This window comes from Oncorhynchus kisutch, linkage group LG20 (assembly GCF_002021735.2).
Source record: "Oncorhynchus kisutch isolate 150728-3 linkage group LG20, Okis_V2, whole genome shotgun sequence".
In the NCBI taxonomy this organism is placed as follows: Eukaryota; Metazoa; Chordata; class Actinopteri; order Salmoniformes; family Salmonidae; genus Oncorhynchus; species Oncorhynchus kisutch.
Window position 1 is genome coordinate 27,335,879 of NC_034193.2, and position 21,570 is coordinate 27,357,448.

At 41.8% G+C, this 21,570-nt stretch overlaps 1 protein-coding gene across 1 annotated transcript; it reads right to left on the reverse strand.

The window, feature by feature from the left end:
* Positions 1-2,972: 2,972 nt before the first annotated feature.
* Positions 2,973-20,066, reverse strand: LOC109865744 (nucleolar transcription factor 1). The gene is made up of 16 exons (XM_031799645.1): positions 19,275-20,066; positions 18,660-18,832; positions 18,123-18,206; positions 15,036-15,191; positions 14,796-14,860; positions 14,569-14,692; positions 14,103-14,222; positions 12,628-12,749; positions 9,959-10,106; positions 9,761-9,802; positions 6,457-6,575; positions 6,008-6,203; positions 5,726-5,773; positions 4,832-4,891; positions 3,221-3,274; positions 2,973-3,133 (listed from the first exon to the last, which is right to left on the reverse strand). Exons 1-16 carry the CDS (start codon positions 19,321-19,323, stop codon positions 3,050-3,052), a joined length of 1,644 nt encoding a protein of 547 aa, XP_031655505.1. The 5' UTR covers positions 19,324-20,066; the 3' UTR covers positions 2,973-3,049.
* Between the last annotated feature and the right edge of the window lie 1,504 nt (positions 20,067-21,570).

The following is a 21,570-nucleotide window of genomic DNA, read 5'->3' on the forward strand; positions in this document are numbered from 1 at the left end:
TCATCCTCGGATGGGTCCACAGTGTCTCCTGACCCCTCCTGTCTCAGCCTCCAGTATTTATGCTGCAGTAGTTTATGTGTCGGGGGGCTAGGGTCAGTTTGTTATATCTGGAGTACTTCTCCTGTCCTATTCGGTGTCCTGTGTGAATCTAAGTGTGCGTTCTCTAATTCTCTCCTTCTCTCTCTCGGAGGACCTGAGCCCTAGGACCATGCCCCAGGACTACCTGACATGATGACTCCTTGCTGTCCCCAGTCCATCTGACCGTGCTGCTGCTCCAGTTTCAACTGTTCTGCCTTAATAATAATAATAATATTATTATTATACGACCATGCTGGTCATTTATGAACATTTGAACATCTTGGCCATGTTGTTATAATCTCCACCCGGCACAGCCAGAAGAGGACTGGCCACCCCACATAGCCTGGTTCCTCTCTAGGTTTCTTCTTAGGTTTTGGCCTTTCTAGGGAGTTTTTCCTAGCCACCGTGCTTCTACACCTGCATTGCTTGCTGTTTTGGGTTTTAGGCTGGGTTTCTGTACAGCACTTTGAGATATCAGCTGATGTACGAAGGGCTATATAAATAAATTTGATTTGATTTGATAGAGGATACTGAAAACTCCAAAGACCAGACCATTAGCAAGGCTGCACCTCCCCTCCCCCCACCTCCCCTACCCAAGGCTGTGCAGCAAGCAACATCTGTGCAGCATCAGCCCTGAGACAAAGACATTGTGGGGTATATCCAGCATGGAAGAGGAGGCTTTGGCTTGGCAGCAAGCAAACCAACTTTCCATAAGGCAACAACATCTGAAAGCAGGAAGCTGGTGGTCGAGGAGGTGCGCAGACAGGAGGAGACTGCAAGAAGTGCAAAGGCTGTCTCTCTTGCTAAACAAGGGCAATGGACGCGATGGGAAGGCCTGGAGAGGAGAAAGATCAACTGGAGTGAGCTTTGGCAAATGGAGCAAGCAACATCAGCTTCATCATAACAGCTGTTTATGATGTGCTTCCATCACCAAAAAACCTACATCAATGGTATGGCGAGGACTCGACCTGCCCTCTCTGCCCAGCTCCAGCGACTCTCAGGCATATAATGACAGGTTGCAAGACCAGCCTCTCACAAGGCCGCTACACCTGGAGGTACAATCGGGTCCTCAAGAGCCTGGCTGCAGCATATGAGACCAAGAGGAGTGCAACCAATTCATTACCTCCAAAAAACAAGCAATCCCGTCAAAACAACATTCATCTGGGAGGGCCAGAAAAGGCCCAAGCATCCTCCTACGAAGCCAGAAACTAGACACCTAGCCATGGCCCGGGACTGGAAGATGCTTGTCGATATTGGCCAGCAACTCATTTTTCCACCTGAGATTACTTCTACCAACCTTAGGCCAGACATGGTACGCTGTTCCCCTTCACAAAAGGCTGCGTACATCATAGAGCTCACAGTCCCGTGGGAAAACTGTTGAAGAGGCCTACGAGCGTAAGAAACTGCGTTACACAGAGTTGGCAGCAGACAACTCAGCGTGGCTGGAAGGCAAAAGTCTGGCCAGTTGAAGTGGGATGCAGAGGATTCGTGGCTTCTTCCACCATCAGGTTGCTGAAAGAACTTGGAATCCATGGACAGGCTCTGCGGCAGACCGTCAGAGCAGTTTCTCAAGCAGCTGAAAGAGGCAGCCAGTGGATCTGATCAAACGGAAGGACCCTTGCTGGGCTATAACTTCATGACCTACCACCCCCACCTGAGAAGCCAATTCAGATCCCCTTCAGATCCCAGAACTTGAGGAGGGCAGATGAGGTATGCGGTCAGCTGTAGGGCTGGCTCAGGGAAGAGGACGCCCCTGCCTTGCATCATCTTGGGACATCTTAATTGGGCATGGGACACAAGCTAAGGCTTGATCACCCTTTAGCTGGCCACCTTTGATGAGGGTGTTTAGTGATTACAGGCTGAAACACCCACTGATTCGAAGGCACACTCCATGTGTCCCAAAACTAACCCAATCTTAACCCAGTCTAATAAATAAACCTCCCATGCCACTCTGTCAACTCTGTCAACATCACGGCAAATCTCATGTGATTTGTGATTGTGCCAATACCATCTATTGGCACAATGGACCGTTTTTGTCATCTCGACCCGTGTTTTATGAATCTGATAGAACAGCAATATGATTCTCAAACTTTACATGAAACGTCATAATCTGCAGCACTAAATTACATCATGAGTACGAGAGTTCTGTTTTGATGGAAACTGATGAATAAATCAATGAATAAATGGTCATTTCATATTTAACTATCAATAACAGTGAACATAGTTGGGGCCTGTTGATACAAGATACTGAATGTTATGTCACTGTTACAATGTCCAAGCAATAAAACTGTCTAGGCAGATTGATAGTCCCCTAATCAAAATCATAAAACAGTGGAAACATTTCAACTCATTAGCATTTTATCCTGAACAGTCAACAAATGGCAACACAAGTCAATAAAATCATAATTGAACTGTGTTAAGAATCTTGTGATATATATTGAATATCAAAAAACAGAATAACTAGAATATTGACATGAAGACCTCCCGAAGAAAGGGAGATTGAGGTAGTCCCATTAGTCTTCGATCACTGAATTCCAATGGTATCTCCAACAAGCACAGTAACATTAGGCTATGGGCAGGCAGTGTGCAGCATTCTGAATCAGAGTCCTCTTTTTTTTTAAATGGAGCTAATTTCAGATCTGTGATTTCTTCAAGGAAGGGAGGAATGAAGGATGCATTTCCTCACGCCATCTGAGCAGGGTGGCAGGTAGCCTAGTGGTTAGAGCATTGGACTAGTAACCGAAAGGTTGCAAGATTGAATCCCTGAGCTGACAAGGTCATTCTGCCTTGAACAAGGCAGTTAAACCCACTGTTCCTAGGCCATCATTGAAAATAAGATTTTTTTCTTAACGGACTTGCCTTGATAAATAAAAAGGCAAAAAAAAAAAGGCCAATGATCAAAATAAACACCGGAGTTTATTGGGACAAGTGTCAATGACATTAATTCAGTCATTAGGTTATGGACAGTGTATCATTCCATATCGGAGTCCTCTTCAGAACTGGAGCTAATACTGGAGCACCCTGACCATTTCTCCTTTTCCATATGTTCGGAATCCTGAAAAGGTACATAAGATCACTTATCATGGCGAATTGTCCCAAAATAAAGGCTTAATTAATTTGTTAAAAAGGTGTCTAATCTAACCTCATCAGAGTCATCTTCATCACTGGATGTGTCAATGTTGTCATCCTCCGAGTCCTAGAGAGAAACATGCGGATACTGGCTGAAATCCTCATTGGACATCACAGTGAGGGATTTAACCCTTACATTGAAATTATGCCTAACCCTATAGGCCCTGGTCAAAAGTAGTGCACTTTAAAGGGAACAGGATGCCATTTGGGACACAACCCATGTCAAGTTAGGATTCCACCCCATAGGAGCACTTGTTGCAGTACTGTTGGTATGTATTAGAAATATTAAATAAACAATACCCAATGAATGCTCCAGGAGTTTTATTGTGCAATGCGTCGACCCGAAGGTCTTCGTCAGGCTGATGTTGTACAAAGAAACAACTAGAGCATTTGTCAGCGTGCAGGTATCCAATCTTTACAACCTGTTTACTTTTTGAACCCAGCACCTGCAAGTCATTTGATGTGCATACACTGTTTGAAACTATATACACACACAGTGCATTAGGAAAGTATTCAGACCCCTTGACTTTTTCCAAATTGTGTTACTTACAGCCTTACTCTAAAATGTATTATATCGTTTTTTGCCCCTCATAAATCTACACACGATAACCCATAATGACAAAGCAAAAACAGGTTCATTTTTGTTGCAAATGTATAATAATATTTTTTTTTACTGAAATATCACATTTACATAAGTATTCAGACCTTTCTCCGTACTTTGTTAAAGCACCTTCGGGGATTACAGCCTCGAGTCTTCTTGGGTACGAGACGTTTCCAGCTACAATAGTCATTTACAACATTAACAATGTCTACACTGTGCTTCTGATCAATTTGATGTTATTTTAATAGACAAAAAAAAATAGCTTTTCTTTTCTAAATGACCACAAACTTTTGAACAGTAGTGTATGTAAATAAGGTATTTTTTTGCAAACATTTCTAAAAACCTGTTTTTCGCTTTGACATTATGGGGTATTGTGAGTAGATTGATGACAAAAAAAAATATTTAATACATTTTAGAATAAGGCTGTAACGTGATAAAATATAGATAAAGTCAAGAGGTCCAAATACTTTCCGAAGGCACTGTATGTATGTGCCAGTAACCGAAAAGGTTTGCTGGATCGAATCCCCAAACTGACAGGGTAAAAACCTATCCTTCTGCCCCTGGGCAGTTAACCCAATGTTCCCTGGGCGTGGATGACGTGGATGTCAATTAAGGCAGCCCCCCCCCCCCCTTTCCGATTCAAAGGGGTTGGGTTAAATGCGGAAGACACATTTCAGTTGAATGAATTCAGTTGTACAACTGACTAGGTACCCCCCACCTTTTTGCATTTTTACTCCTAAACTTATTTAGGCTTGCCATAACAAAAGGAGTTGAATACCATGCAAGACATTTCAGCTTTTCATTTTTTATGAATTTTGAAAAACATGATTCCACTTTGACATTAAGGGGTATAGGGTATAGCCAGTGACAAAAAGTACATTTAATGTTAATGTTTTAAATGTGGGCTGTAACACAAAATGTGGAAAAAGTCAAGGGGAGTGAATACTTTCTGAAGGCACTGTATCAGAACATGTCTTTTGCTGTCTCGTTGTGGTGTTGATAACGTGTGGTGTGTTAACTTACTGATGTTCTGCCCTTCTTTGCCATCCATCTCTGCTCTGGGTTGTCGAGGATTTTCAATTTCTGAAGAACAGATACAACATCAACCCTAAAGAGAACTCACGGCAATCGAGACAGACAGCCAGAGACACACATAAAAAATCTGTGGTGCCGGGAAATCGCGGAATCCAGACATTAAAACAGAATTCAAGAATAATCTAAAATTTATTGAACTAGGGAATCAACTAAATGTATTGAAAATTAAACTTCCCCAAGTTTATTATAAGACATGAACAGAATGTATCCGTGATTCGTATTTCCTGCAACATTCTGAAGGGGCAAAGAGAACTCCACGTCTGTGTATTACCGGTGTGCTCGTCTACCACTTTGTGTAGACGTTAGTGATGAAGCTAATGAAAAAACTCAATTAAAATGTTAACCACAAAGTAGCCTATGCTTACCTGACAGAATGATACCATGATTATTTGCATCAATCAAGAGGGTATTTGTTTCGCAAACTCTACCATCACACGTGCTACAAAAACACAGCTAAACAACAGCCTCTTGCTAGGTCCGCACTGGAATGAAAGGTTCACTAACTACACCCAAAAATCTAAATTCCTTCTAGGCCTAAAAAGTGGTAACCTGATGTGGTTTAAGAATTGTTGTGGACTTACAACATCCAATTTCATTTTTTAAATTAAAAAGTGTGCTTTTGAGAGGGAAAACTGGAACAACTGGGGTAAATGGAAACCTGCAAAAACTAAATGGAGAAAAGGGAATTTGGGGAAAAATAAACAGAATCAAGAAAAAAAAATCTAACATTTTATAGGGCCTTATCTATACACACACACACACACACACACACACACACACACACACACACCTCAATTTCCTCTCGGTTTTATCTCTACTTACATTTGGGTTTTGATCAAAGTACTTTGCCTGTTCCTTTGTGGACAAGGTCTGAAAAATGTTAAATAGTAAGACCACCAGTTAACAGTAGAAACTTTACAGATAGACCACAACTCACAACAGTGGTCATATTTAAATCTAAAAGAAAGAGGGTTGGTCCCAAATGGCATCCTATTCCTAAGTGCACTACTTCTGACCAGAGCTCTATGGGCCGTGATCAGAAGTAGTACACTGTATAAGGATTAGGGTGCCAAGTGGGAAACAACCAGAGTGACTGGACTTTACTTTAAACCAGCTGCGTAGCTCTACTTGGTACTCCCTAGCCCTCTCCTGGGCTATTCTCTGGTAGTGCTCCTTTTCCTTCTGGGCCAGCTTCTTCCACAGTGGGCTGACCATGGTCATGCACGTCCTGGAGCTGAGGTGGCTCGACTTGGCTCTCAGCTCCGCCATCTTCTCGCTGTAAAATACTGCGTGACCCCGCCTGTTCAGGGGGGGGGGGGGGGTCAGTGAAGTGGAGAAAGGTTTTCAAAAGCTAGAAGTTGGGGTCACACTCAATGCTATCACTGGGGAATTGGAGGGAAAATGACTGGATATTTTTGAAAGGCATATCATTTCCTATTATTCTGATACATCTGCACAGCACAACACTATAAGAAGTAAGTTTTTCAGAAGTATTTTCACAAACTCAGATAACTTATAAAGCGAACAGTTGTGCCACAACCAGGGATACTCACTCAGGTGGTTTCTTAGGCTCGCCTTGAAACTTATTTTTCGTCCCTTTTTGTGCAGCCAACGTTGAGGTCTGCATGCTTTTCCTGTTCTCCAATAGAATGCGCTCCTTATCTGTCACAGTCTGAATGGACAAAAACACACACACGTCATGTTTCTGACAGCATTATGACCACATTATGACTAAAGGCCATGATACAAATGGTCATTTTTGGGGGCCAATATTGCTGCACAATGTTAAGGAATCCTTAAACCAGAGCATAGAAATTGGCAATGTGCTCAATCTCCCATAAAAAAATTTGGGAAAACATAGCGGACGTTTGAGCTCAAGTGAAATGTTGGCCATTCACATCTTTACCTTAATACACACAGTGCATTTCAGAAAGTATTTAGAGCCCTTGACTTTTTCAAAATTGTTACATTTTAGAATAATGCTGTAACGTATGAAAAAAAGTATCCCCCCTCAAATCTAAACACGATAACCCATAATGACAAAACATTCACCTTTTTTTGTGCAAATGTATAATAAAAAATCAAACTTAAATATCACATTTACATAAGTATTCAGACCCTTTACTCAGTACTTTGCTGAAGCACCTTCGGCAGCAATTACAGCCTCAAGTCTTCTTGGGTATTACGCTACAAGCTTGGCACGCCTCTATTTGGGGAGTTTCTCCCATTCTTCTCTGCAGATCCTCTCAAGCTCTGTCAGGTTGGATGGGAAGAGTCGGTGCACAGCTATCTTGTCTCGAAGTCACTCCTGTGTTGTCTTGGCTGTGTGCTTAGGGTTATTGTCCTGTTGGAAGGTGAACCTTCCCAGACTGAGGTCCTGAGCACTCTGGAGCAGGTACTTTTCTCTGTTCATCTTTCCCTTGATCCTGGTCCCTGCTGCAGAAAAAAATCCCCATAGCATGACGCTGCCACCACCACCATGCTTTATCATAGGGATGGTGCCAGGTTTCCTCCAGACGTAACTCTTTGGCCTGAATGCCAAGTGTCCAATCTTGGTTTTATCAGACCAGAGAATCTTGTTTCTCATGGTCTGAGAGTCCTTTAGGTGCCTTTTGGTAAATTCTAAGCGGGCTGTCATGTGGCTTTTTCTGAAGAGTGGCTTCCTTCTGGCCACTTTACCATAAAGGCCTGTGGCGGAGTGCTGCAGAGATGGTTGTCCTTCTGGAAGGTTCTCCCATCTCCACAGAGGAATTCTAGAGCTCGGTCAGAGTGATCTGGTTCTTGGTCACCTCCCTGACCAAGGCCCTTCTCCCCCGATTGATCAGTTTGACCGGGCGGCCAGCTCTAGGAAGAGTCTTGGTGGTTCCAAACTTCTTCCATTTAAGAACGATGGAGGCCACTGTGTTCTTGGGGACTTTCAATGCTGCAGAAATGTTTTGGTACCCTTCCACAGATCGGTACCTCGACACAATCCTGTCCCGGCGCTCTATGGACAATTCCTTCAGCCCCATTGCTTGGTTTTTGCTCTGACATGCACTGTCAACTGTGGGACCTTACATACAATCTTGGCCAAAAGTTTTGAGAATGACACAAAAAATCATTTTCAAAGTCTGCTGCCTCAGTTTGTATGATGGCAATTTGCATATACTCCAGAATGTTATGAAGAGTGATCAGATGAATTGCAATTAATTACAAAGTCCCTCTTTGCCATGCAAATGAACTGAATCCCCAAAAAACATTTCCACTGCATTTCAGCCCTGCCAAAAAAAGGACCAGCTGACATCATGTCAGTGATTCTCTCATTAACACAGGTGTGAGTGTTGACGAGGACAAGGCTGGAGATCACTCGGTCATGCTGATTGAGTTCAAATTACAGACTGGAAGCTTCAAAAGGAGGGTGGTGCTTGGACTCATTGTTCTTCCTCTGTCAAATATGGTTACCTGCAAGGAAACCCGTGCTGTCATCATTGCTTTGCACAACAAGGGCTTCACAGGCAAGGATATTGCTGCCAGTAAGATTGCACGTTGATCAACCATTTATCGGATCATCAAGAACTTCAAGGAGAGCTGTTGTGAAGGCTTCAGGGAGCCCAAGAAAGTCCAGGAAGCGCCAGGACCGTCTCCTAAAGTTGATTCAGCTGTGGGATCAGGGCACCACCAGTACAGAGCTTGCTCAGGAATGTCAGGTGTGAGTGCATCTGCATGCACAGTGAGGTGAAGACTTTTGGAGGATGGCCTGGTGTCAAGAAGGGCAGCAAAGAAGCCACTTCTCCCCAGGAAAAACATCAGGATTGGACTGCTTGAGGACTGGGCAAAGTCATTTTCTCTGATGAATCCCCTTTACGATTGTTTGGGGCATCCGGAAAAAGGCTTGTTCGGAGAAGCCAAGGTGAGTGCTATCATCAGTCCTGTGTCATGCCAACAGTAAAGCATCCTGAGACCATTCATGTGTGGGGTTGCTTCTCAGCCAAGGGAGTGGGTTCACTCACAATTTTGCAGAAGAACACAGCCATGAATAAAGAATTGTATCAACACATCCTCCAAAAGCAACTTCTCCCAACCATCCAGGAACAGTTTGGTGACGAACAATGCCTTTTCCAGCATGATGGAGCACCTTGCCATAAGGAAAAAGTGATAACTAAGTGCCCCGGGGAACAAAACATCGATATTTTGGGTCCATGGCCAGGAAACTCCCCAGACCTTAATCCCATTGACAACTTGTGGTCAATCCTCAAGAGGCGGGTGGACAAACAAAAACCCACAAATTCTGACAAACTCCAAGCATTGATTATGCAAGAATGGGCTGCCATCAGTCAGGATGTTGCCCGGAAGTTAATTGACAGCATGCCAGGGTAGATTGTAGAGGTCTTGAAAAAGAAGTATCAAATATATTGAAAATATTGACTCTTTGCATCAACTTCATGTAATTGTCAATTGTAATTAAACTTCAGTATTCCATAGTAACATCTGACAAAAATATCTAAAGACACTGAAGCAGCAAACTTTGTGGAAATTAATATGTAATTCTCAAAACATTTTGCCACGACGGTACATGATTCCATGTGTTATTTTCATAGTTAATGTCGTCACTATTATTCTACAATGTATTAAATAGTAAAAAGAAGAGAAAACACTTGAATGAGTAGGTGCTCTAAAACTTTTGACCGGTAGTGTATATATATTATTCCATGTCCATATGGCTCATTATTGTGCCAGTATCTCATACCCCACTCTGTTACCAGCAACATTTCTCAGAAATATTGCCTCAAAATTGCTAGTGTATCAGTTTAAGTGTTCACCTAACATGCTAATCAGTCATTACAAACGTAGACAGTTTGAAATTAAGAGAAAACTTACACACAAAAATTGGTTCATGTTGACCTCGTATTCTTTCTTTAACTGAAAAATGAACACAGAAAGTTGAATTGAAGGTCAGACATTTCATGTCAGTCTTCACAATAAGAGATTAAAAGAGCAGCTTCTTGCCCCCAAACATGAAAATACATACGAAATACCAAAAAGAGTTGAACGGAGCATGCATTTTCTCCAATTAACCTTGTTACAGCGTCTCTGGTAGGCTTCCTTTTGACTCTTTGTCATTTTTTTCCAGCGCTGCGAGCAAATCACCAAATACTGGGTGTTAGGGAGTCCCTCTCCCTGTATGTTGGCTTTCTGTTCCTTACAGAAAAGGTTGTAACCCTTCCTAAAACACAAACACATGGTTAACTCAACCTTAAAAAGGCAGGTATGACCACAAACTCCATCACTGTAAATGTGACATGGACATTTACAGTGCATTGAGAAAGTATTCAGACCCCTTGACCTTGTCCTGATTTTGTCACATTACAGCCTTATTCTAAAATGTATTAAACCCCCCCCCCACACACACAAACTACAAACAATACCCCAAACTGTTTGACATTTTGGCAACTTCATTTAAAAAAAATACAAATCTGAAATATCGCATATACATACACTACCGTTCAAAAGTTTGGGGTCCTTTAGACATTTCCTTGATTTTGATAGAAAAGCACATTTTTTGGTCCATTAGAATAACATCAAATTGATCAGAAATACATTGTAGACATTGTTAATGTTGTAAATGACTATTGTAGCTGGAAACCGCAGATTTTGAATGGAATATCTACATAGGCGTACAGGCACCCATTATTAGCCGCCATCACTCCTGTGTTCCAATGGCACATTATGTTAGCTAATCCAAGTTTCTGATTTTAAAAGGCTAATTGATCATTAGAAAACCTTTTTGCAATTATGTAAGCACAGCTGAAAACTGTTGGTCTAATTAAAGAAGCAATAAAACTGGGCTTCTTTAGACTAGTTGAGTATCTGAAGCACTACAGGCTCAAAATGGCCAGAAACAAAGAACATTCTTCTGAAACTCGTCAGTCTATTCTTGTTCTGAGAAATCAAATGTATTTATATAGCCATTCTTACATCAGCTGATATCTCAAAGTGCTGTACAGAAACCCAGCCTAAAACCCCAAACAGCAAGCAATGCAGGTGTAGAAGCAATGAAGGCTATTCCATGCAAGAAATTGCCAAGAAAGAACTCGTACAATGCTGTGTACTACTCTCTTCACAGAACAGTGCAAACTTGCTCTAACCAGAATAGTAAGAGGAGTGGGAGGCCCCGGTGCACAACTGAGCAAGAGGACAAGTACACTAGAGTGTCTAGTTTGAGAAATAGACACCTCGCAAGTCTTCAACTGGCAACTTCATTAAATTGTACCCGCAAAACACCACTCTCAACGTCAACAGTGATGAGGCTACTCCGGGAAGCTGGCCTTCTGGGCAGAGTTGCAAAGAAAAAGCCGTAAGGCCAGCATCCCGGAGTCGCTTCTTCCCTGTTGACCTTGAGACTGATGTTCTCTCTGTTAATCTTTCCCTCAATCCTGACTAGTCTCCCAGTCCCTACTGAAAAACATCCGCACAAAGCTGCCACCACCATGATTCACCGTAGGGATGGTGCCAGCATGATGCTGCCACCACCATGCTTCACCGTAGGGATGGTGCCAGGTATCCTCCAGATGTGACACTTGGCATTCAGGCCAAAGAGTTCAATCTTGGTTTCATCAGACCAAAGAATCTTGTTTCTCATGGTTGGAGTCCTTAAGGTGTTGTTTGGCAAATTCCAAGCAGGCCGTCATGCGTCTTCCGTCTGGCCACTCTGCCATAAAGGCCTGAGAGCGGAGTGCTGCAGAGATGGTTGTCCTTCTGAAAGGTTTTCCCATCTCCATAGATGTACTCTAGAGCTCTCGAAGAGTGACCATCGGGTTCTTGGTCACCTCCCTGACCAAGGCCCTTCTCTCCCGATTTCTCAGTTCTCCCCCGATTATTCAGCCAGCTCAAGGAAGAGTGTTGGTGGTTCCAAACTTCATCCATTTCAGAATGATGGAGGCCACTGTGTTCTTGGGGACCGTCAATGCTACAAAGATGTTATGGTTACCGTATCAAGATCTGAGCGTCGAAACAATCCTGTCTCGGAGCTCTATGGACAATTCCTTCGACCTCCATGGCTTGGTTTTTAGCTCTGACATACACTGTCAATTGTGGGACCTTATATAGACAGGCATGTGCCTTCCCAAATCATGTCCAATCAATTGAATTTACCACAGGTGGACTCCAATCAAGTTGTAGAAACATCTCAAGGAGGATCAATGGAAACAAGATGCACCTGAGCTTAATGTAGAGTCTAATATCAAAATGGTCTAAATACTTATGTAAATAAAGGTATTTGTTTATCATTTATAAATTTGCCCGTTTTCACTTTGTCATTATGGGATATTGTGTAGATTGATAAGGGGGTAAAAAGGTAGACATTTTATAAGAAGGCAGTAACGTAACAAAAGGTGGAAAAAGTCAAGGGGTCTGAATACTTTCTGAATGCACTGCATATTGAAATGTATCTATATTTGGAAAATGAATTGGCACTCATGCAAAAACTCTATAAAAGGCATGAGTGGACTCAATGTTGGAGAGCTGCTGACTTACGGAACAGTATACTTGTAAAAATAAAAATACTGTAAATATGCTCATAATAATTGTATGGGTTAACACCAATGCTCTAGCCTGAAGAAGGCACTATGTGCCGAAACGTTGTTCACACACTAAATTATTGGGAGCATATTTAGAGAATGTTTTGGCAAATCTAGAATATTTTGGCAAAGATAGCCCTTATGGTAAAGGTTGGCCCAGTGACTTACGATGGGGGTTTGTCAGGTTTGCCGTCTGCCAAGTCCTTCAACAGTCTCTCACTCTTGCGTAGAAGTGGCTTATGCTTGGCCTTCCGACTCCCGTTATTCTCTGGGTGCTTCTCCATGTCCTCCTGCAACATGAGTTGTTCATGGTTGAGTGATTCATGTGATGCAAAATCAACAACCCATAAATGTGTTCTGGAACTTTGCATTGTGGAACATTGTGATAGTGAATATATTGTTAGCTTCTAATTCTCAGAGTAAAAACCTCAACAGACACTATGAAAGCTTAACCAAGTTTACTCTTCCCAGAGGATCAATACAGCTGCATTAGACAAAACATGGTTTCCACCAACACAAGTATATATACTCCAATTTAAATGCACTCCTCCTTCTCTCCAATCCTTACATCTTTTATGGTTCGACAGGAAGACGAAATGACGGGGTAATAAACAGCTCCTCCTCCCTTATGACCTGACCTCAACCCCCTTGATGCTATCCATAGCTCTCCACCCGTATCACCTATAGCACTCCCGTGACTGCCTCCCCTCTACCCAACACATTCCAAAGCCATCTGGGCTCCTACAGATAACCATTAACTTCTGATGTAAAAACCAGTCTCCATCACTCCTCACATACTATAGTATTACTCCTGATGTATCGTGTCTTTGGTATAACAATGTTCCAAGTTTGACCCAGAGTCTAACAATATACTGAACAAAAATATAAACGCAACATGTAAAGTGTTGGTCCCATGTATCATGAGCAGAATTAAAAAGACCCCAGAAATGTTCTGTATGTACAAAAAGCTTATTTTTTCTCAAATTGTGCACAAATTTGTTTACATCCCAGTTAGTGAGCATTTCTCCTTTGCCAAGTAAATCCACATCAAGAAGCAGATTAAACAGCATGATCATTACACAGGTGCACATTGTGCTGGGAACAATGAAAGGCCACTTGTGCAGTTGTCACACAACGCCACAGATGTCTCAAGTTGAGGGAGCATGCAATTGGCATGCCGACTGCAGGAATTTCCACTAGAGCTGTTGCCAGAGAATTGAATGTTAATTTCTTTACTATAAGGCACCACCAACTTTGTTTTAGAGATTTTGGCAATATGTCCAACCAGCCTCAGAACCGCAGACCACATGTAACCAGGCCAGCCCAGGATCTCCACTTCTGGCTTCTTCCCCTGCGGGATCGTGTATGACTAGTCACCCGGACAGCTAATGAAACTGAGGAGTATTTCTGTCTGTAATAAAGTCCTTTTGTGGGGAGAAACTCATTCTGATTGGGTAGGCCTGGCTCCCAAATTGGTGGGCCTATGCCCTCCCAGGCCCACCTATGGCTGCGCCCCTGTCCAGTAGTGAAATCTATAGATTAGGGCCTAATGAATTGATTTCAATAGACTGATTTCCTTATATGAACTGTAACTCAGTAAAATATTGTATTCTAGGCCATAAACACATCAGCAAAACACCCACCTCCTCATACTGCGTCTGCTGCTCCAGAGAGCGATTGATCCACTTGAGTTTCTCCTCGTCAGGTAGCTTGGACCAGCGCACCTTCTGCACAATACTCTGCCTGATACAGTCTCTTTTGGCCTGTGGAGAGAGACATGATGCTATATCACCTGCAGTTCATGTGTTTCTTATGCAATGTTTCATCTGCAAGACTAACCCGTATAAATAGCAGTTAAATTAAATTAATTGTGTATTGGAACAGTCAGTGGGAGGTCAGGATAATCAGTCATTCCTCTATATAAAGAATATGCCAAAACATATAAGTTGTTTAGTAGAAGCAGATTGCTGAACTCTGAAGACACATCGGCCTTTGCTGATTAACATCTCCGACCCCTCCACTAGCTAGCCTTGTAAAATATTTCAACCCCAAAAAAATAACAAGCCTTGAACAGATTACATTAGATTGGTTGACAGCTATGACACTCACACCTGGGTTGGCAAGAAGGAATTCCCTCCTCTCGTGGCGGTACCAGAGCCCGTGGGGTGTGAGGGGCCCTTTTATGTTCTTTAAAGAGTCTCTCTGTACCTTCTTCCCCCCAGAGTACTCTTCCCTGGAGGAGCATTGGTTCAGTTGAGACTTTAGAAAGTCAAAACAACAAACAAACATGCATCTATGACATCAAGAGAGCAACAGACAGCTCAATACATTTTTACCTGAACTTCCTCATGCGTTTCTCATACATTTCCTTCTCTTTCTGGAACTTCGCAATATATTTTGCCTATAAACCAGAAATAGGAAGTAATCAACCAGTCAGTCAAGTGTATAGGTCACAAAGGTTTCTTAGTCTACCTCAAACCAAAGAATTCGAGGATAAATAAATTGTGCTATAGCAACTTGAAAATGGGAGATCATTGCCATTATGACTATAAAAAGCAGTTCACACACTGACACACCTTCTTGTGCTCTGGGAGCTCATTATACTTCTCATTCATTAACTTAAAGAGTTCAGGAGATGTCATTTCAGGCAGCTGCTTCGCAAACTTTTTAAAGTTCTCTTTGGAGAAGATGCTGTTTGACGGGGTAGGTCTCCTTGGGAAGTCAGGGTGTATCTGCAAAATAACAGAGAAGATTCCCAAATATGTTAAACATCCTCTTGAAGTCCTACTCCAGTCTCCTTTTCAGCTAATTTACCAGCCAATTCACTTTACAAAAGGCACATCTCTGACATGGCACAAGTGTAGGGGGTGGGCCTTTCCTCTTTTCTCTCAATTGCTCCTCTATTGTTCTTCAAGCATGGGGGAGGTCGATGAAAACCAGATGGCACCATCAGACCAACTCCTTGAATGGCCTACTCCATGAAATTTGCGCTTGTGTCTAAAAAAAAACTATTTTTTTTTCACCCTTGTACATTACTGTATTTATACATAAGATATTGTTTTTCCAACAGGAACAGTTCAAATCCTAGTGATGGAAAATAACTTATAATACCAGTTTGCCACTTGACTATAGAAAAGAAAAAGAGAGCCGCACACTCTAGGAGCTCAGATGCAATAATTGAATAACCTAATAACCAACGTTTACAGACAAGCTGTCTTCATCAGGGTATAATGACAAACACTGCGGGTCACTAGTTTATACAGTGTCTAATCATGGCCGGGTGTGGCCTGATATCATTGGTTAATTCTCAGATATAAGAACATACAAAAACATGAATGGATAGCATACATAGATACAATTTGGATACATAGGCCTACAAACATTTACAATGAATAGCAAAATCACAATAATGGCTTCAGATCAAAGTCTACGTTGAGACCGAAGGGAGCAAGAGTCTTTAAATTAAAGATCCAGGCAGCCTCTCGTTATAACAATAAATTGTCGAGGTCACCCCTCTCCTACTTGCCTAGTTAAATAAAGGCTTAAAAAATAAAGGCTTAAAAAAAAAATCGCGCCCCTGGTTAGCCACTAAAGGCTGCCAATTCATTTCTAGCACTATTGCCTGTCTGTGTATTGCACGTGTTTGTCTATCACTCTCAGTGTAGCCAGTTGATGTGATAACCGTCATCGGTTGACAGAAATACTTTCCCCAAAACCGTCTAAATTAAATGTTAACTGCAAAGTAGGCTTACCTGGCAGAAGTATATCATGAGAAAGTATATCATTTCTCTGTTACTTGCAAATTTTGCATTGAAATGAGCAGCAGCACAGGGCCATTGCTAGTGCAGCACATTAGATGCACATTCCTCACTCACTAGATGCACAATTAAAGAAAATCTAAATGTTTGTTTTCTTCTAGACCGTCTAAATTGTTTATTAACCATTATTTTACCAGGTACAGTACCAGTCAAACGCTTGGACACACCTACTCATTCAAGGGTTTTTGTTTATTTTTTACTATTTTCTACATTGTAGAAAAATAGTGAAGACATCAAAACTATGTAATAACACATATGGAATCATGTAGTAACCCAAAAAAGTGTTGGTGACAGCTTTGCACATGCTTCTCTCAACCAGAATAGTAGTCACCTGGAATGCCTTTCAATTAACAGGTGTGCCTTGTTAAATGTTAATTTGTGGAATTTATTTCCTTCTTAATGCGTTTGAGCCAATCAGTTGTGTTGTGACAAGGTATACAGAAGATAGCCCTAAAAGACAAAGCCCATATTACAGCAAGAACACCTCAAAATAAGCAAAGAAAACGACAGTCCATTACTTCAAGGCATGAAGGTCCGTCAATGTGGAGCATTCCAAGAACTTTTAAATGTTCTTCAAGTGAAGTCGCAAAAAACATCAACTTCTATGATGAAACTGTCTCTCATGAGGACCGCCACAGGAAAGGAAGACCCAGAGTTACCTCTGCTGCAGAGGTTAAGTTCATTAGAGTTACCAGCCTTAGAAAATGCAGCCCAAATAAATGCTTCAGAGTTCAACAGTCATCTCAACATCAACTGTTCAGAGGAGACTGTGTGAGTCAGGCCTTCATGGTCGAATTGCTACAAAGAAACCACTACTAAAGGACACCAATAAGAAGAAGAGACTTGCTTAGGCCAAGAAACATGAGCAATGGACATTAGACTGGTGGAAATCTGTCCTCTGGTCTGATGAGTCCAAATTTGAGATTTTTGGTTTGAATCGCCATCTCGGTGTGGGTGAACGGATGATCTCAGCATGTGTGGTTCCCACTGAGAAGCATGGAGGAAGTATGATGGTGCTTTCCTGGTGATACTGTCGTGATTCTTTTTAATTCAAGGCACACTTAACCAGCATGGCTACCACAGCATTCTGCAGCGATGCACCATCCCATCTGGTTTGGGCTTAGTGGAACGATCATTTGTTTTCAACAGGACAATGACCCAACACCCCTCCAGGCTGTGTAAGGGCTATTTGACAAAGGGGAGGAATAGAGTGCTGCATCAGATGACCTTGTCTCCACAATCACCCAACCTCAACCCAATTGAGATGGTTTGGGATGATTTGAAGGAAAATCAGCCAAAAGTGCTCAGCATATGTGGTTACTCCTTCAAGACTGTTGGAAAAGCATTCCAGGTGAAGCTGGTTGAGAGAATGCCAAGCTTGTGCAAAGCTGTCTTCAAGGCAAAGAGTAGCTACTTTGAATAATCTAAAATATAAATAAATGTTTATTTGTTTAACACTTTTTTGCTTACTACATGATACCATATGAGTTATTTCAAAGTGTTGATGTCTTCACGTATTGTACAATGCAGAAAATAGTAAAACTCAAGAAAATCTGTTGAATGAGTAGGTGTGTCCAAACTTTTGACTGGTACTGTATATTAACAGAAAACAGTGTTCCAAGAGAAAGTAGTGCACTAAGGATGGGGAAGAGTTGCAGGGGGGAAGAGAACAATGTCCCTATTTGAAAGATAGAGAATAATTAGTAGCTTGCTATGTTTCATTTTTTTTTAAGTAGCTCTCATGTTAGGAAAGGTTGGAGATCCCTGTTCTATTCTATTACTTTAAGCGACATTCTATAGGTTGAAAAGGGACATTTACAGGAGTTAGACAGAGTTCTCACTTACCTTCCAGTTCTGGCCCTGGAAAGGGTTTTCAAAGACAACCTCAGCTTCAGTGACCAGCTCTGCTAGAGAACGAACCTTGCGCATCTTAGAGAGAAACACAGAGATAGTATGTTTTGATAGTATCCCGTGTGGCTCAGTTGGTAGAGCATGGTGCTTGCAACATCGGGATTGTGGGTTCGATTTCCACGAGGGACCAGTACGAAAATGTCCGCTCTGGATAGGTGTCTGCTAAATGACTAAAATGTAAATGATAGACATTACTTTGTATATCTCTGTACTAAGTTCATGTGAACCAATGTATGAATATTTTGACTGGCATTTCATATCCCATGAGAACCAAGAACAAACGTACAAGAGTAGTCTAACTAATTTACTTAACGTATAGCAAGGTAGCCAACTCTTATGAAACGCTGTCTGTCTCAGGGGAAATTGCCTATCCTGGTCCCAGATATGTTAGTGCTGTATAGCCAACTCAGCTATAGAGTGCAAACACAGATCTGGGACCAGGCTAGGGTTTCTAGGCCAGAAGTCACCCACCTTTTTTGATAGTTCCTTCCACTTCTGATGACACATCTGTGGAGAGTAGGGACCAAAAGCCACCTTGTCCCACTTCAGTGTCCTCTCCCCTTTAGTGTAAATACTCATGTCACCTTTGGGAATGTTTTCTTTGATACTGTGCAGGAGCGTTATCAGGTCCTCCCTACCCCAGGCTGTGACCAAAGGACAGACATAGACAGATGACAAACCAGTCAGTCAGACAGCAAACCAGTCAGACAGATGTCTAAGAAATCAAACATATGTCTCTCTGGTTGGTCGTATGTATCGACAACAGTGATAGACAGCCATATAGACAGACAGACTGACAACCACAACTAGACAATGACCAGTCAGACAGAACCAACTAGTCAGACAAACAGTCCACAGAAGAGACAGACAAGGGGCAATGACAGAGTGACAGGCAAAACCTTACTGCATTTCTAGCTAATTTACAGTGAACAAAGATAAACATGCCTAATTGAGCTACATACAAAATGGTTGCTTGAACTCTTATCCAAAATGCACAGCTCAATGATCCCAGCCACCTGGTCAAGTCACTTCGCACCCTGGGGACAGTTAGTCAAGTCTTGAAAAAAACCTTCATACATTACTTACCTTGTTCTTTATCACTTGTCTCCATTTCTTCTTCCTCTGTAAAGTCCATCACAAACTAGTGGCGACGTTTGCACGACTAATAACCCTTTGAATGCTGAAACACAACTAGCGGCGAGTAACGTTTGCTAGCTCAGTTGCTAAAGAACCACATGGCTATTTACAATTCATTCGTGTGGTCATTGTAAGCACGTGAGACGTCCCCCTTTCATGGTCCTGGTGCAAGCAATAATGTTTAGCTAAATTAAATAGTCAAATGCATAAACAAATTATATATATGGCTAGCTAAAGTTGAGAATTTTCATTGGGATAGGCTATACGGAAACGCCTGGTGCCGAAATGGATGACGTAGGTTGCGCAGTTGAAACTGGGAGTCGAGTGGAGACGATTGTAATTCGGTTCACAGTCGAGTCGTCCTGATGAGCTCTCCCCAGCTAGGTCTATAATGCTAACAGCAGCAGCATGGCGCCAGTTAACGCTTATAAAAGTGGGTACAATTGAGAAATAACCATCTGGAATATGGATGTCACCTTGACATGCCAATATATTTCTGAAAACAGGTTGCATACGGAGTTGCCGTCTTGTCAGATAGGTTAACGTTAGTCAATTAGATTCAGTAATAAGTAAGCGAGAAGTAGCTAGATAGTGTTGCTAATCTGGCCAAAATGACAGCTAATTATCACATGTATTGTTTTTGTAGTCCGATAAAAACGGAATGACTCTGAAGTTCACAGTCTGAACACTCCCAAGTCCCAACTTCGGCAGACAAGTTTAAAATTATTGCTGAAGTTCCTAGCCACAGGTTAGCTTGGAGAGGGTTCATTATGACAACTGACAAAACTCAGCTGAGAACTGAATCCGTTCGTCCCAATTATTTATATCAATAAAATCAAAATTATTTATAAAGCCCCCCTTACACCAGCTGATGTCACAAAGTGCTGTACAGAAACGCAGCCTAAAACCCCCAAAACAGCAAGCAATGCAGGTGTAGAAGCACTAGATGTATATATAAAAATAGGCTATATTGTAAAAATGTATCAATACAAAAATGTGATGTTTTCTTATTTTAAAGGTTAGGGTTATGCATAGGGTTAGTAGAGTGGTTAAAGTTAGGTTTGAAATAAGATTTTAAGAAGATAGAGCTCCCGAGTGTCGGGAGCGGTCTATCACAACCGGGCGTTATCGGGGGTCCCATAGGGCAGCACACAATTGGCCCAGCGTCTTCTGGGTTGGGGGAGGGTTTAGCCGGGGTAGGCCGTCATTGTAAAATGAGAAATTGTTCTTAACTGAATTGCCTAGTTAAAATAAAAAATATACATTTTTGAAATAGGTGGGGTTTATTACTTTGTGGCTTTCGTAACTAGTGACGACCATTTGAAGTCACAGGTTGGCCATATTGGCACTCCCCAGTAAAGAAGCAGTTCTTCATAGGAATTAATTGAATTCTACAGTATTTCAATTAAAATATTTCAAGGACAAAATTACGTATTTTGTTGTAAAACTATGCATTTAGGTGTCTGTAATAGAATAAATGTAACAAAAACACATTTATTGTGAAGGGCGATTGTCAAGATGGGAGGCACAGCGCCCTCTATTAGTCATCTAGTGTATATATAAATAAATAAATTGTCTGCCCCTGCACGCTGGTCAGGCGCATAGTCACACTCTCTCCTCCAATTGGTCGTTTCCCACGAAAAGTCTCTGACTTCCAACTTCAGTGCGTTCCACAGTTCCGGCTTTCCGACATGATCACCGATGTCATTATTCTAATTAGTTAATGTTTTCGTGTTTCCAGTTGTCTGAAACACCATAATAAAAACGGTTCGTCCCCAGAATCCACACTCAACTCTCGGTGCGTGACATCCGTCATCAATTTCACGTACCAGGCGTGTCCATAAAACCTGGAATACAGTTTTTGTCCAATGTAGATTTTTTTCAGCATTTTAGTTAACCCTTTCCCTAACCTGCTATGTTAATTATCCTAATCTGCTGCGAAAATGTTTCTAACGTGCTACATACAAAAAGTAAGTTCTGACAAAAGCAGGGATGGGTGACACTTTTTTTTGTTGCACTGAAACATGCAAACAAATCCTGCTAGGGGGAAATGCAGGTTTTAACTAATTAAACAACAAAGAATATGATTTACATGATCCGTCTCTGTGTGTAAAATAAGTGGTTAATGTGAACCTAACTCACAGTTAAAAAATGTAAAGAAAGCAATCCAATGTTATTTGTTGCCTAGACTTTACTGCAAACGAGAAAGAACAATAACCTAATATTGCAGTAAGCCATGACAGCC

Excerpts from the sequence above, each read along its gene's own strand:
- LOC109865744 (XM_031799645.1), bottom strand. The coding sequence starts at position 19,323 with ATGGACTTTACAGAGGAAGAAGAAATGGAGACAAGTGATAAAGAACAA. Across the intron at positions 15,192-18,122 it reads TCCAGGGCCAGAACTGGAAG|ATACACCCTGACTTCCCAAG; the intron begins GTAAGTGAGAAC and ends GTTATTTTGCAG. Across the intron at positions 3,134-3,220 it reads ATGAAGATGACTCTGATGAG|GATTCCGAACATATGGAAAA; the intron begins GTTAGATTAGAC and ends GTACCTTTTCAG.